The 13,843-nt window shown below is 45.6% G+C and overlaps 2 protein-coding genes across 5 annotated transcripts; one reads left to right on the top strand and one right to left on the bottom strand.

Moving 5' to 3' along the window:
- Nucleotides 1-1,422: 1,422 nt before the first annotated feature.
- LOC115961001 lies at nt 1,423-13,711 on the top strand. Of its 4 annotated transcripts, XM_031080046.1 has the most exons (6): nt 1,423-1,499; nt 1,583-1,732; nt 1,845-1,997; nt 2,093-2,173; nt 2,355-2,439; nt 13,362-13,711. In XM_031080046.1, the coding sequence occupies exons 5-6, from the start codon at nt 2,396-2,398 to the stop codon at nt 13,594-13,596; spliced, it is 279 nt and encodes a 92-aa protein (XP_030935906.1). In that variant the 5' UTR covers nt 1,423-1,499; nt 1,583-1,732; nt 1,845-1,997; nt 2,093-2,173; nt 2,355-2,395; the 3' UTR covers nt 13,597-13,711. The 4 variants fall into 4 exon arrangements, with proteins under 4 accessions (XP_030935906.1, XP_030935908.1, XP_030935909.1 ...); XM_031080048.1 differs by lacking the exon at nt 1,845-1,997; XM_031080049.1 differs by lacking the exons at nt 1,583-1,732; nt 1,845-1,997 and having other exon boundaries at nt 1,426-1,499.
- Nucleotides 9,350-11,407, bottom strand: LOC115961000. Its single transcript, XM_031080044.1, has 2 exons — nt 10,215-11,407; nt 9,350-10,146 (listed from the first exon to the last, which is right to left on the bottom strand). Exons 1-2 carry the CDS (start codon nt 10,608-10,610, stop codon nt 9,571-9,573), a joined length of 972 nt encoding a protein of 323 aa, XP_030935904.1. The 5' UTR covers nt 10,611-11,407; the 3' UTR covers nt 9,350-9,570.
- Nucleotides 13,712-13,843: the final 132 nt, after the last annotated feature.

Genomic DNA, 13,843 nt, shown 5'->3' with positions numbered 1-13,843 from the left:
CTAACTAACACTGTATTTTTCTGCACTCTCTATTTAATATACAGAATTCTTTTCAATGGTCAAACGTTTTCATGTTAAAATTGGTAAGCCTATGAACAAAATTTATATACTACTTTCTCAATTGAATTATAATGTGTATTGTATTTTATCAACTATATATATTGTAAATTGGTAACTCTGTGACGTTTTGTGATGCGCTAAATATATGAAAGATGTTACAAAAAATTTGGTTATAAATAAAAAATTATGACACTAATCCAAAAAAAGAAGAAGAAGAGATAACCAGCCTCCTCACACTTCAGTAACTCTATGACGTTCTGGTTAGCATTATTATTATAGCCTCCTCACACGGGATGGGCTCTTACTCTGCATAAATAGAAATTTTAATGCTATTGAAGTTGAGTTAGATGCTAAATCGATTATTGATGTTTTGTCTACTTCAAATTGCTCTAATAGTTTGGCTTCCCCTATGGTGGATGATTGTAGGCTACTAGCTACCCAAATTCACCAAATTCGGTTTAACACATTGCTTTCGAAAAGAAAACGTGCTGACAAGCTGACCAAGATAGGAGTTGCCCAAGAAAATCAGTTTAATCTTTTTAGTTGTCCACCTGTGGATGTTGTTGATGTTTTCTTAGCTGAGTTTACTGGTTTGTATTTAAACGGGAAGTGTCCTAAGACTAAGTTTGTTCCTTAGTTTTCTTAATGGAACCCTCTTATACCAAAAAAATGAAAAAGAAAAAAAAGAAAGCTGAATTTTTCATGTCAATATGTTGGGGTTCTTTTTGCTCTCTTGCCATGCACATAAGCTGAAATTATCATGTCATGTGAATTTATTGAGCTTTCTTGATGATTCATATAAAGTTCAGGAGTCAAATCCACCACTTGCCCACATAAGTAATGAGAAAGGCTAGTGACATATCTTTCAATGCATATTGAAAAAATCTTAAGAATTTTCAAGCATGTTCTCATTGAAATCCTTAGGTAGTCTTCTCTTTGGCGTTAATATGAGTTAGAAACACCTATTGAGCCTAGGGGTGGCTAGAGTTTTCAACTTGAGAGAGAGAGAGAGATTTTTTCAATAATGCCCACTTGAAACTTTAAGAACCAAATGCGCTTTGAAACTTTAGGAACCAAATGGGTTTAAGACAAACTTTAGGGAGCAACAATGTATTTTTGCCTGTATATTAAAATTACCAAACCACTCTTTTATGAAGCTCAAACTCTCTCAAACTCTCGAACTCTCACAAACTCACTCTCAAACTAATAGCAACAATAGCATTGACATCGTTGTATTTCTCTCTCTCTCTGTGTTTCATTTCAAAAAAAAAAAAAACCAAACAAAACCAAAAGCCCATCGATCTCTCGCAATCTCTCTAGTTTTGGAGATGAAGAATTTGGAAGTGAGGAGTTCACAATGCGTCTGAGTCGTGGTTAGTATCAAGCCAGATGATAGTACAGATTGCATTTCAGTGGTTCATGGTGAACCTCTGCCTCAGGTACTTGATTTTTAAAAAATTAGTTTTAATCGAATTTGATGATATGTGTATGATTGAGCTCGAAATTTGGTGTTCAAAATTAGGTGCAAATTGGTTTGGAGTCCTTCACCTTCGATTATGTTTATGGTGGTAGTACTAGCTTGCCTGCTTCTACATTATACGATGATTGTGTTTCTCCTCTTGTGGATGCTCTATTCCGTGGTTATAATGCCACTGTTATTGCATATGGCCAGGTATAACTTTTTATTTTATCTTATAGAGTTAGAACACTCGAAAATATGTTTTGATACATTTGAAAATATGTTTTGATACATTGCTGAGTTTACTCTATTTGCGTTTTTTAAGATGGGGTCGTGGAAGACGTACACCATGGGGATTAACTGTTCAGGGGAGGGAAGTAATGTAGGAGTCATACCTAAAGTAATGGAAGACATATTCCAAAGAGTCAAAGTGAGGAAAGATTCAATAGAATTTGTGATTAGAGTCTCATTTATTGGGGTAAAAGAAATACTTCTAGTTAGCTTGTTTCATTTTGTTTTCTTTCGCCTCACTACTTGAGTTTATTTGCTTGATGTAGTATGATGTGATGACAGGTACTCAAGGATGAAGTGTATGATTTACTAGTTCCAAATTTGCATCCAAGGGATCCCATACAAATTAGAGAAATCAATGGAGTAAGAACACTTGTTGGGTATTGCTTAAAAGCTTTCACAAATAAAATTATCTTTGCTTTTCTACATTCATTTCAAATTGTCATAATTCACAATCAAAACAAACACACACACACACATAGTCAATTTTACATATGCTATACATTTTAATGGTTGATCTTAATTACATGAAAGAATGAAACAGGTTGAAGTGGACCAATAAGTAGAAGTAGCTGAGAGTGAGAAATGTCAGGCCAAGAGAAGCATCTTGAGGACTGCTCAGTCTCCAAGTCAGTGTGTCTATATATATATATATATATATATATGATGAGGATAAAAGGAGAGCTTAAACCACACGGACATAAAGCCGACGGATTAATACTTTTTCTTTGGGCGTAGTAGACGATGCTTATGCTGACGGTCATAGGATCAGCTGACTCCGTGGTTGACGGCTCAAATGCTAACGGTATAACAAAGGTGACGGAGGAAAATTGAGGCTGACGGACCGGGCACAAGTTTACTTGCTTCCCACGCTAGATAATATTTAAAGGATCCCCATAAGGAAAAGATCCCGTAAAATACGCTCAAAAGGACTCCTATAAGGAAAGGACTTCTACTCCAAGGTAAAGAGGTCAACCTTCTACTAGTATAAAAGCCCAAGCATCCTCACAAACTGAGGTACGCATAATTTACCCTCTCTAGCACTCTAGAGCAGTGAGAATAGTTCTAACTTGACCTTCGGAGGGTGTTTGGCCGGTACCACACCGGTACTCTCTGCTAGGTTCTTCCTTTTCGTTGTGCAGGTGCCGTTTGATCGTACGAGGAACGTGTGACTCACTGGTGATACTATTTTCGGCTTCATCAGTTGGCGCCGTCTGTGGGAAGCGTAGCACGTTCTCGCTTCCTAGACAAAAGAGTTACATGGTACTCACTCGCTCAATGGCGACTACCAACGACGCTCAAGAAGAAGAAGCCCCTACGACTGCTCTTGAAAGACAGGTGAGGACACTCGCCGCTGCCGTAGAGCGCCTCACCAAACAAAATCACGACCTAGAAGAGCAACTGAGACAGAAGAATGCAGCCCCCAACAACCAAGGAGCAGATCAAGAGGGAACTAGCGCCGACAGGAGAAATCAGGAAGGCCCCCAGGCCAGCAACGCCCCGAGCAAACCAGAACGGCAGAACACGAGCATCCCCTCCCTCGCAGAGATTGCTCCGCCACTTGTTATCGCGGAGATGCAGGCCATGAAGGAACAAATGGAGGTCATGATGAATGCTCTCAAGGGACGAGTATCAAGCGACCTGGACGACCTTGTCAACCGAACTGACTCGCCGTTCACCGCCACCGTCAACTCCTACCCTTTACCAAGCAAATTCCGCATGCCACAGATAGACAGTTATGACGGGGTCAAGGACCCGCTGGACCACCTGGAGACCTTCAAGACCCTAATGCACCTTCAAGGAGTAGCGGACGCCATCATGTGTAGGGCCTTCCCTACAACACTGAAGGGCGCAGCGAGAATTTGGTTCAGCCGACTGGCACCAAACTCCATCGGCACCTTCAAAGAGCTCAGCGCTCAGTTTACCGCACACTTCATTGGAGGCCATCGATACAAGAAGTCTACAGCGTGCTTGATGAGCATGAAACAGCGAGAAGATGAAACTTTAAGGGCTTACATCTCCCGCTTCAACAAAGAGGCACTCTCAGTCGACGAAGCCGACGATAAGATCCTTGTTGCGGCATTCACGAATGGCTTGAAGAAGGGAAAGTTTTTGTTTTCCCTATACAAAAACGACCCTAAGACCATGTCGGAAGTTCTTTACCGCGCCACGAAGTATATGAACGCTGAAGATGCCCTATTAGCTCGGGAAGAGAAGCCCAGGAAAAGAGAACGACAGGAAGACAATCGGCAGGACCAAGGCCGCAAGAAGACAAGAACAGGAGACCGGAGGGAAGAAAGACGCCCTAGACCAATGGGGGGAAGGTTCACGAGCTTCACTCCGCTAACAGCCCCGGTGGATCAAGTCCTTATGCAAATCAAGGACGAAGAGGCTCTGACGTTCCCAGGAAAACTGAAGAGCAACCCCAACAAACGTTCCAGGGATAAGTATTGCCGTTTCCACCGCGACCACGGCCACGACACGGCTGATTGCTATGACCTCAAGCAGCAGATTGAGGCCCTTATCAGACAAGGAAAGCTGCAGAGATTCGTTAGCAAGGAGAGAGCGGATCCCCCCGCACAAGACCAGCACCCCCGACGGGACAATGAGCGACCGAGGCCTCCGATCGGGGATATCAGGATGATCGTAGGAGGAACGGCTGCCGCCGGGTCATCCAAGAAAGCCCGCAAGACCTATCTTCGGATGGTACAAAATGTTCAGCTGACGGGAGTCGTGCCGAAGATAGCACGGAGAGAAGGTCCCATAATCGGATTCTCAGAGGAAGACGCGCGACGCCTTCACCATCCACATGACGATGCGCTCGTCGTCAGCCTGCGTGTGGGGGACTACAACATGCACCGGGTGCTGGTCGACAATGGCAGTTCAGCGGATATTCTATACTATACAGCGTTCCAGCAGATGAGGATCGACAGAGAGCGGTTGATCCCAACCAACGCCCCGCTTGTTGGCTTCGGCGGGAGCCGGGTATTCCCATTAGGCGCAGTCACATTATCCGTCATTGTAGGCGATTACCCTCAACAAATAGCCAGGGACGTGACATTCTTGGTGGTCGATTGCTCATCAGCCTACAACGCTATCCTCGGGCGACCCACGCTCAACTCATGGAAGGCAGTAACTTCCACCTATCACCTAATGATCAAGTTCCCGACTGATTACGGAGTAGGCGAACTGCGCGGGAGTCAGATGGCCGCACGCGAATGCTACATAGCCATGATGGAAATGGAGGATCAGGTTCAGGCTTTAAGCATAGAAGAGCGCCGGACGGTAACAGAGCCGGTCGAGAAGTTGGAAGAGATACCCCTTGACAATTCCGATCCTAGTCGAACGACCAAAATTGGAACGCTCGCTAACACCACGATCCGTCAGGAGCTCATAACCTTCCTCAGACGCAATCAGGACGTATTCGCGTGGGATCATGAAGATATGCCGGGAATAGATCCTTCAGTCATGGTGCATAGGTTGAACGTATCGCCCGCCTTTCCACCTATCAGACAGAAGAAGAGAGTGTTTGCCCCCGAGCGAGACCGAGCCATAGCAGAAGAAGTCAGAAAGTTACGGGAAGCAAGTTTTATTAGAGAAGTATACTATCCCGACTGGTTAGCAAATGTGGTGATGGTCAAGAAGGCAAGCGGGAAATGGCGGATGTGCGTGGACTTCACCGATCTCAATAAGGCCTGCCCCAAGGATAGCTACCCCCTCCCGAGGGTCGATATCCTAGTAGACTCCACGGCTCAACACCAGCTGCTGAGCTTTATGGACGCCTTCTCGGGGTACAACCAAATCCGAATGCATGAAGCCGACCAAGAGAAAACGTCGTTCGTAACCAGCCAAGGCCTCTTCTGTTACAAGGTGATGCCCTTCGGCCTAAAAAACGCAGGCGCAACGTACCAGAGACTCATGAACAAAATGTTCGCGCAGCAGATTGGGAGGAATGTCCAAGTCTATGTGGACGACATGTTGGTGAAAAGCCGAAGGGAGGAAGATCATCTAGGAGATCTCAAAGAAACGTTCGACACACTTCGCTCCTACAATATGAAGCTCAATCCAGGAAAGTGTGCCTTTGGAGTAACGGCAGGAAAATTCTTAGGATTCATGGTGTCTCAGAGGGGCATTGAAGCAAATCCGGACAAGATCCAGGCCATCCTGGATATGGCACCACCAAGAAACGTGAAGGAGGTACAAAGCCTCAACGGAAAGATAGCGGCACTAAACAGGTTCGTGTCAAGGGCTACGGACAAGTGTTTACCCTTCTTCCGAACATTGAAGAAATCCTTCGAGTGGACTGACGAATGCCAGCAAGCGTTCGAAGAACTGAAGGCTTACCTTTCCTCCCCACCATTACTAAGCCCGTCGCAGCCAGGAGAGGAGCTTTTTCTCTATCTAGCCGTCTCCCCCGCGGCGGTTAGCGCAGCCTTGATCAGAGAAGAAGAGAAAGTGCAAAAGCCCGTGTACTACGCAAGCCGAGCGCTTCATGGGGCCGAAGAAAGATACCCGCCCATGGAAAAACTTGCCTTTGCATTGGTTACGGCAGCCCGCAAACTCAAGCCGTACTTCCAGGCCCATACGGTGAACGTCCTGACTGACAAGCCTTTAAGGCGAGCAATGAGCAGTCCCGAGGCCGCGGGACGATTGGCATTATGGGCCATAGAACTGAGCGAATTTGATATTCAATACCGCCCACGGACTGCCATCAAAGGACAGGTCGTCGCCGACTTTATAGCTGAGTTCACTCATGATGAAGACAAGGGGGCAGCAGAGTCCCCTCAATGGAGCATATATACGGACGGGTCATCTAACAGACAAGCCGCAGGGGCCGGCATTGTGCTATTATCGCCCGAAGGAGACACCATTGAATGTATGGTCCGTCTTGATTTCCCTGCCACTAACAATGAATCAGAGTATGAGGCTCTGATAGCAGGGCTCGACCTCGCCAAAGCGGCAGGAGCCGCGAGGGTAGTCATCTACTGCGATTCACAGGTCATCACTAACCAAATAAATGGAGACTATGAGTGCAAGGGCGAAAAGATGAAGAAGTACCTTGGTGAAGTAAAGGCGAGAGTGGATGACCTAGAAGCTAAAGTTGTCCAAATTCCTAGAGAAGAAAACGAGCGAGCCGACCGCCTCGCGAAAGCCGCCTCAGCAGAACAAATGGTCATCCCTGGTAATGTACTCTCCTTCATACAGCTTTCTCCGCTAATAAACCTCAGTAACATGCAGGAAATATGCTCCGACAGAAGCTGGGCGACGCCGTTAATTTCATACTTGAAAAACGGGGTCTTACCAGACGAGAAAGAAGCCGCAAGGAGACTCAAGGTCCAGGCAGCAAGGTTCGTCCTGATAAAAGACGTCCTTTACAAAAGAGGTTTCTCCCGACCATATTTAAGATGCTTGGATATGGAAGAAGCTGACTACGTCATGAGAGAGGTACATGAAGGAATCTGCGGAAATCACTCAGGGTCCAGATCGTTGATACACAAGCTTGTGCGGGCAGGGTACTATTGGCCCACCATGCAGAAGGACGCCGAAGCCTACGTCAGGGCCTGCGACAAGTGCCAAAGGTTCAGCAACATTATTAGGCAACCAACCGAAGAGCTGACCCCAATGACGGCCCCATGGCCGTTCGCACAATGGGGCTTAGATATTATGGGACCCTTCCCTACAGCAGCACGACAGCTAAAGTTCCTGGTGGTAGGCATCGACTATTTCACAAAATGGGTAGAAGCTGAAGCTTTGGCCACAATCACGGAGAAAAACGTACGAAGCTTTGTTTGGAGATGCATCATATGCAGATTTGGAATTCCTAGAGTCTTCGTCTCGGACAACGGACGGCAATTCGACAACGACCCCTTTCGAGATTTCTGCTCGCAACTAGGAATAAAGAACCACTATTCCTCCCCCGCCCACCCTCAAGCTAATGGCCAAGTTGAAGTAACGAACCGATCCTTGCTCAAGATTATCAAGACTCGGCTCGAGGGGGCAAAGGGTATATGGCCCGATGAATTGCCAAGCATATTATGGGCTTACAGGACGACAGCAAGGACACCCACAGGAGAAACACCATTCCGACTAACGTATGGAGGCGAAGCGGTCATTCCAGCAGAAGTTGGGCTCACAAGCTACAGGGTGCACAACCACGATGAAAACAAAAATGACGAGGCTATGCGGCTACAGTTGGACCTAATAGACGAAATCAGGGCAACAGCAGAACAAAGGCTCGCTCGGTACCAGGACCGTATGGCTAAACACTACAACTCTCGGGTTCGACACAGGGACTTCCAGGTTGGAGACCTTGTTCTTAGAAAGGTCATGGGCGCCGCTAGGGACCCTGCCCAAGGGAAACTCGGCCCCAACTGGGAAGGACCCTACAGAGTTACGTCGTGGCAAAGGAAAGGCACATACCATCTAGAGACATTGGAAGGAAAGAAACTGCCGCACCCGTGGAACACCGAGCACCTACGAAGATACTACCAGTAGGAGCGACAGCACGAAGTTCAATTTTTTATTTTACATTCCAGCAAGACTTTAGTCTCACTCCTCAGAACTATCATTTACTTTAATCTTTTGCAACAATTCTTCTTTTTTAGCCCAAGGGACTTGGTTTTTATTACTTTTATTTGAATGCATGGCAATAAGAGGAGTTTTTCGGAAATTACTAAAGTGTATTTTGCTTCCACGGTCTACTAACATACGGACCAAAAAGATGTCAAGGACATCAAGGCTAAGGCCGACGGTCCAGGAAATCTAAAAAGTCGACGGTCCCAAAGATGAAACAATCATCGTATGAACAAGGTCCTAAAAAACAAAGGACTAGTGAAGGTGTTAAATACACCAGGGCTTAAAAAGCTGACGGACCAAAAAGATGTCAAGGACATCATGGCTAAGGCAGCCGGTCCGGGAAATCTAAAAAGCCGACGGTCCCAAGGATGAAACAATCATCGTATGGACAAGGTCCTAAAAAACAAAGGACTAGTGAGGGTGTTAAATACACCAGGGCTTAAAAAACTGACGGACCAAAAAGATGTCAAGGACATCAAGGCTAAGGCAGCCGGTCCGGGAAATCTAAAAAGCCGACGGTCCCAAGGATGAAACAATCATCGTATGGACAAGGTCCTAAAAAACAAAGGACTAGTGAAGGTGTTAAATACACCAGGGCTTAAAAAGCTGACGGACCAAAAAGGATGTCAAGGACATCAAGGCTAAGGCCGACGGTCCGGGAAATCTAAAAAGCCGACGGTCCAAAAGATGAAACAATCATCATATGGACGAGGTCCTAAAAAACAAAGGACTAATGAAGGTGATTAGATACACCAAAGGCTTAAAAAGCTGACGGGCCAAAAAGGATGTCAAAGACATCAAGGCTAAGGGACTAACGGAGGCTAAAAAGCTGACGATCAAATAGATGAAAATATCATCGTATGGACCAAGTCCTAGAACTAACGGACCTATAATACAGACGGTCCAATAGATGACGGTCTAACGAAAAAGTAGGACCCTACTTACAAACGTGGTTCTCAAACCAACAAAGCCCGTTCAAATGACAAAAAAAGGGGGCTAAAAAATCGAAAGGTAACAATCTCGTCAAATAAATGGGACCATAAGAAATTAGAATCAACATACGTGTTCGAAGCAACGGATTCCAAGTGCCATAAAAAGGGGAAGATAGAGTTACAAGTAAAAAGCCCAATAAACGGAAGGGCATTTAAAAACATTGTTCAAAAATTACAATAGAAAAGCCAGGGTTAAGTGGCAGGAACATCCTTGGAGACCCTGTCAGCTTTATCCTTGGCAATTTGCGCCGCATCTGAAGACTCGGCAGGGATAGTGACGGCTGGCTGAGCCAAAATAACTCCGGCATCATTAAGCAAAGAGTCCAAACTAAGGGGTCCGTCACCTTTGTCAGCAACAGTTTCACGAGCAGGAGTCATCGGCACGGAGGCATCCATGGTAATTCCGGATAGATCCAACTCTGGATAAGCTGACGCTACCTGCTTCAGACAATCGTCGAAACCTGTGCCGTAATAATCAGCGCAGGAATCAATAAATGACTGGGTTGTCTTGAATTTTTGGACCGCGTCAGTCCCAGCCGTCTCTACTTGTGCACGTAAGGATGAAACCTCCTCCTCAAGCTTCTTCTGCTGACCCTCAGCCTCCCCCAACTTCTCCTTTACATCCTTCAGCTCTGAGTTTAAGAGACGGACGGCCTCCTTATATTGCGCTTGCTGATCCATCAGATTGGCGTTATGCCTCCTAACCCGAGAAACGACGCCTTCTTTGGCCACGCACCGGTCTTGAAGTGCTTTTACACGAACCAAGGCCTGAAGGAAGTAAAACCGTCAGCCATAAAGCAAGGCAAACATTAAATTAATCAAAGTAAAAAGCATACCCGTGCTATGTCAAAGAAAGCTGACGCCCCCAGGTCTTCCGTCCCTAGCTGAGCACAAGGGTCCAGATCCGTCTGTTTTATGAGGGATTCTACCCCCTCAACAGCATAATCCTTGTGGGTCAGCAAGCAACGGGGTCCCTCAATGACGGGACCGGAAGAGGTCATCACTCCTTTCCCAGCACCGTGACCAGACTTGGGAGGCGACTTCGTGGAAGGCACATCCCCAGCACTGACAGCTACCTTCTTAGAAGGAGGATCGTCCTTTCCGTCAGCCTTCCTCTTAACTGAACTCTTCAAAGAGGAATGAGGGGTTGACGCTCCTTCTTTTCCCTTAGCTTTCTCCTCCTCCTTCTTACGGGCTGCAGCGGCCCTCACCCTTTGCTTCGCAGCTTCCATCTCTACACAAAATAAATTGACGGATCAGTAATAGCCGACGAAAGAAATAAACCGACGGGTCATGTAAGGCTTCGACTTACGTTTACGAGAAAATTCTTCCAACTTCCGAGCTTCAACCGTCGGCTCTGGACCCCCACAATACAAATGGAGAGTGTCTAGGGTGATTAAGTCCCTACACTTCCGTTGCTCAAGCGGTATGCCAAGTATCCGACGGATAAATTCCCTTTGTTCGTCAGATATCTCCGGGCGAGCGCTAGCTGAAATAAAAGGGAATAGACGGTGTTAAAGGAGACGGACTCAAGAAAACTCCCTGATAAATGAAAAGAGACGGTAAGAAGAAGGACAAGGGGGCAACCTGACTCCCTAATATAGGCCCAAGTGTTATCAAAATAACCGCCAGGCAGTGTATCCCACTCACCTGGACGGCACACCCAATCCGTCCCTTTAACAAAGAAAAATCTATTCTTCCAATTTCTATTGGAGTCTGGCATATCAAACACTAATCTTAAGCTCTTCTCACGTGGAGCAAAATGGTAGGTCCCCTTGGCAGATACTTTATGCTGGGGTCTGTAGCAATAAAAGAACTCGTCTAGCGAAAGCTGACGGTTCCCCCCACTCAAGCGACCCCAAAGGATCTCAGCACCAATAAAAATCCTCCAGGCATTCGGAGCAATTTGGCTGACGGACAATCCCAAGAAATCCGCTAGCTGACGGTGTAAAGCCGTCAGTGGTAATCTAAGGCCAGCAGCAAACATGGCATCGTACATCCCCACATCAGCAGTCCTCCCTGTATAACACTTCTCATTTTTTCGAGGGAGACGGATAGGAATGTGGTCTGGGATTTGGAAACGGGTACGCAACTCGTTAAAAACTCTGTTGCTCATCTTTGGAAGGAATTTATTGACGGCCCACTCCTCCGGGAGGATGAAGGGACGGTTACCTCCAGAACTCCCTGAAGTTCCATCACAGGACTCGTCGTCACCTTCATCCTCATTTCCGTCACTACTAACCTCGTTACCCTCGTCCCTACTCCCGTCACTATCCGACTCCTCGTCGCCTTCATCCCCGTTCCCGTCCACACAAATTTCCTCGTCTCTCCTCTCGACCTCAACCTCACTTAACACTTTATCCCTAACTTCCTCAACTTGGCCTTCTACATCAATACTAAGGGACTGGGCTGACGTTTCCTTTCCTGACGATTCAGAAAAGCCGTCGGACTCTTGACCTGAGCCAAAGAATTCATCGTAGCCCGCTCCATCGCGGACTGATGACTGATCACTCGACGCGTCACTCGACATCTGACTACCTACAAGTGACGGATATGCTCTAAGTTCCTAGACTGACTTTGTTTTTTCAGACAAAAATAAAAAAGGGAGAAAAAAGCGAAGAGAAGGAAAGAAGAACTTACAGGTGAAGCAGATCTTGAATGGATGGAACGACCTTGAAAGTGACGGTGTTGATAACAGCTGACGGATCAAATTGGAGGTAAGGGTGACGGATTCTCTCTTAAAAAACCAGCGAGGTTGAAATGATGAAATGAGTCAAGGGGCGTGGTATTTATACAGGAGAGAAAACGCACGGAAGACGAGACGACGCCCGCGCCCAGAAACGAGGCCAACGACTGAATGCCACGTGACCTTGCATTTAATAGCTCGAAGATCGAGGAGTCGTTCATATTTGATTTTTCTCTAATCATCTTCTAACTCCACATGCTGACGGTCTTACTCGTCGAACATGTAGAGTAGGGGGCAACTGATGAGGATAAAAGGAGAGCTTAAACCACACGGACATAAAGCCGACGAATTAATACTTTTTCTTTGGGCGTAGTAGACGGTGCTTATGCTGACGGTCATAGGATCAGCTGACTCCGTGGTTGACGGCTCAAATGCTAACGGTATAACAAAGGTGACGGAGGAAAATTGAGGCTGACGGACCGGGCACAAGTTTACTTGCTTCCCACGCTAGATAATATTTAAAGGATCCCCATAAGGAAAAGATCCCGTAAAATACGCTCAAAAGGACTCCTATAAGGAAAGGACTTCTACTCCAAGGTAAAGAGGTCAACCTTCTACTAGTATAAAAGCCCAAGCATCCTCACAAACTGAGGTACGCATAATTTACCCTCTCTAGCACTCTAGAGCAGTGAGAATAGTTCTAACTTGACCTTCGGAGGGTGTTTGGCCGGTACCACACCGGTACTCTCTGCTAGGTTCTTCCTTTTCGTTGTGCAGGTGCCGTTTGATCGTACGAGGAACGTGTGACTCACTGGTGATACTATTTTCGGCATCATCAATATATATATTATATTCGTTTTTATCTTTCTTGCTATGTTATTGTGTTAAACCAAGAGTACAGTGAAATGGGTGTGTTTGTGTGATTAAAAGTTTGATATCTTGAACCTCCTTCATCCTCACCTCCTAGTCCTACCTTTCTAACTTTAAATGGCCAATTGGCATAATAATTTTCTGGAGTTAGCTTTGTGCTTCTCATTTCGATTGCTTTGCTAGTTTCATCCATCTATTACTTTAAGGGAAGAAAAACTAGAAATTCTATCAAAATGTTTATTTCCCAACCCTTGCTATCCTTTATTTATTTATGAAAAGCAAAAAACCATTATCTTGTTTTCATTTTATGGGGTCATATCTCAGGTGTTTGCTTGACATGGTAGATAAATGTCCTTTTCTATTTTTAATATATTGAGTGTTATAAATAAAAATGTGATGGTTGTTACTGAGTGTCAAATGCTCGCAGCGCTCTGGGCACATGGGTATTTTCAGTAGCAGGGGCTTTGCTAGCAATTCCAGTGGGTATAAAACGGAAATCTCCAGCACCCCTTGTGTTCTTCGGCACAACTGGTACGATGCTTGATATTATCATGGGAATCACTGCCTGCGAAAGAGAACATGCAGAACGCCAGATGCAGCTGTTAGAAGCTCAAAATTCTGCAGCTGATGCTTCTCTTGCTGAGACTGGAGCAGAGTCTTGATGTCAAGCTTATAGTCAGATGCCTCATGTTCGGAAGCTTTCAGTTTGTTTCAACTTGCTTTGCTGTAAAAGATGAATATTTCTTTGATAAGTGAAAAAAATTTCTTTTCCTATGATTTCTATGTTCACTTGTTCATTGCATTAAAAATCACTCTAGAGTTGTTGGCGGTAAACTCCAACTAATCAGCTGCAAAACTATTCAGCTAATAATACTTAAGTTTTTGTGTCACTTTATGTTGATTTATTGT

Source organism: Quercus lobata, chromosome 9 (genome assembly GCF_001633185.2).
Source record: "Quercus lobata isolate SW786 chromosome 9, ValleyOak3.0 Primary Assembly, whole genome shotgun sequence".
In the NCBI taxonomy this organism is placed as follows: Eukaryota; Viridiplantae; Streptophyta; class Magnoliopsida; order Fagales; family Fagaceae; genus Quercus; species Quercus lobata.
This window is presented reverse-complemented; position numbering and strand designations above follow the sequence as displayed.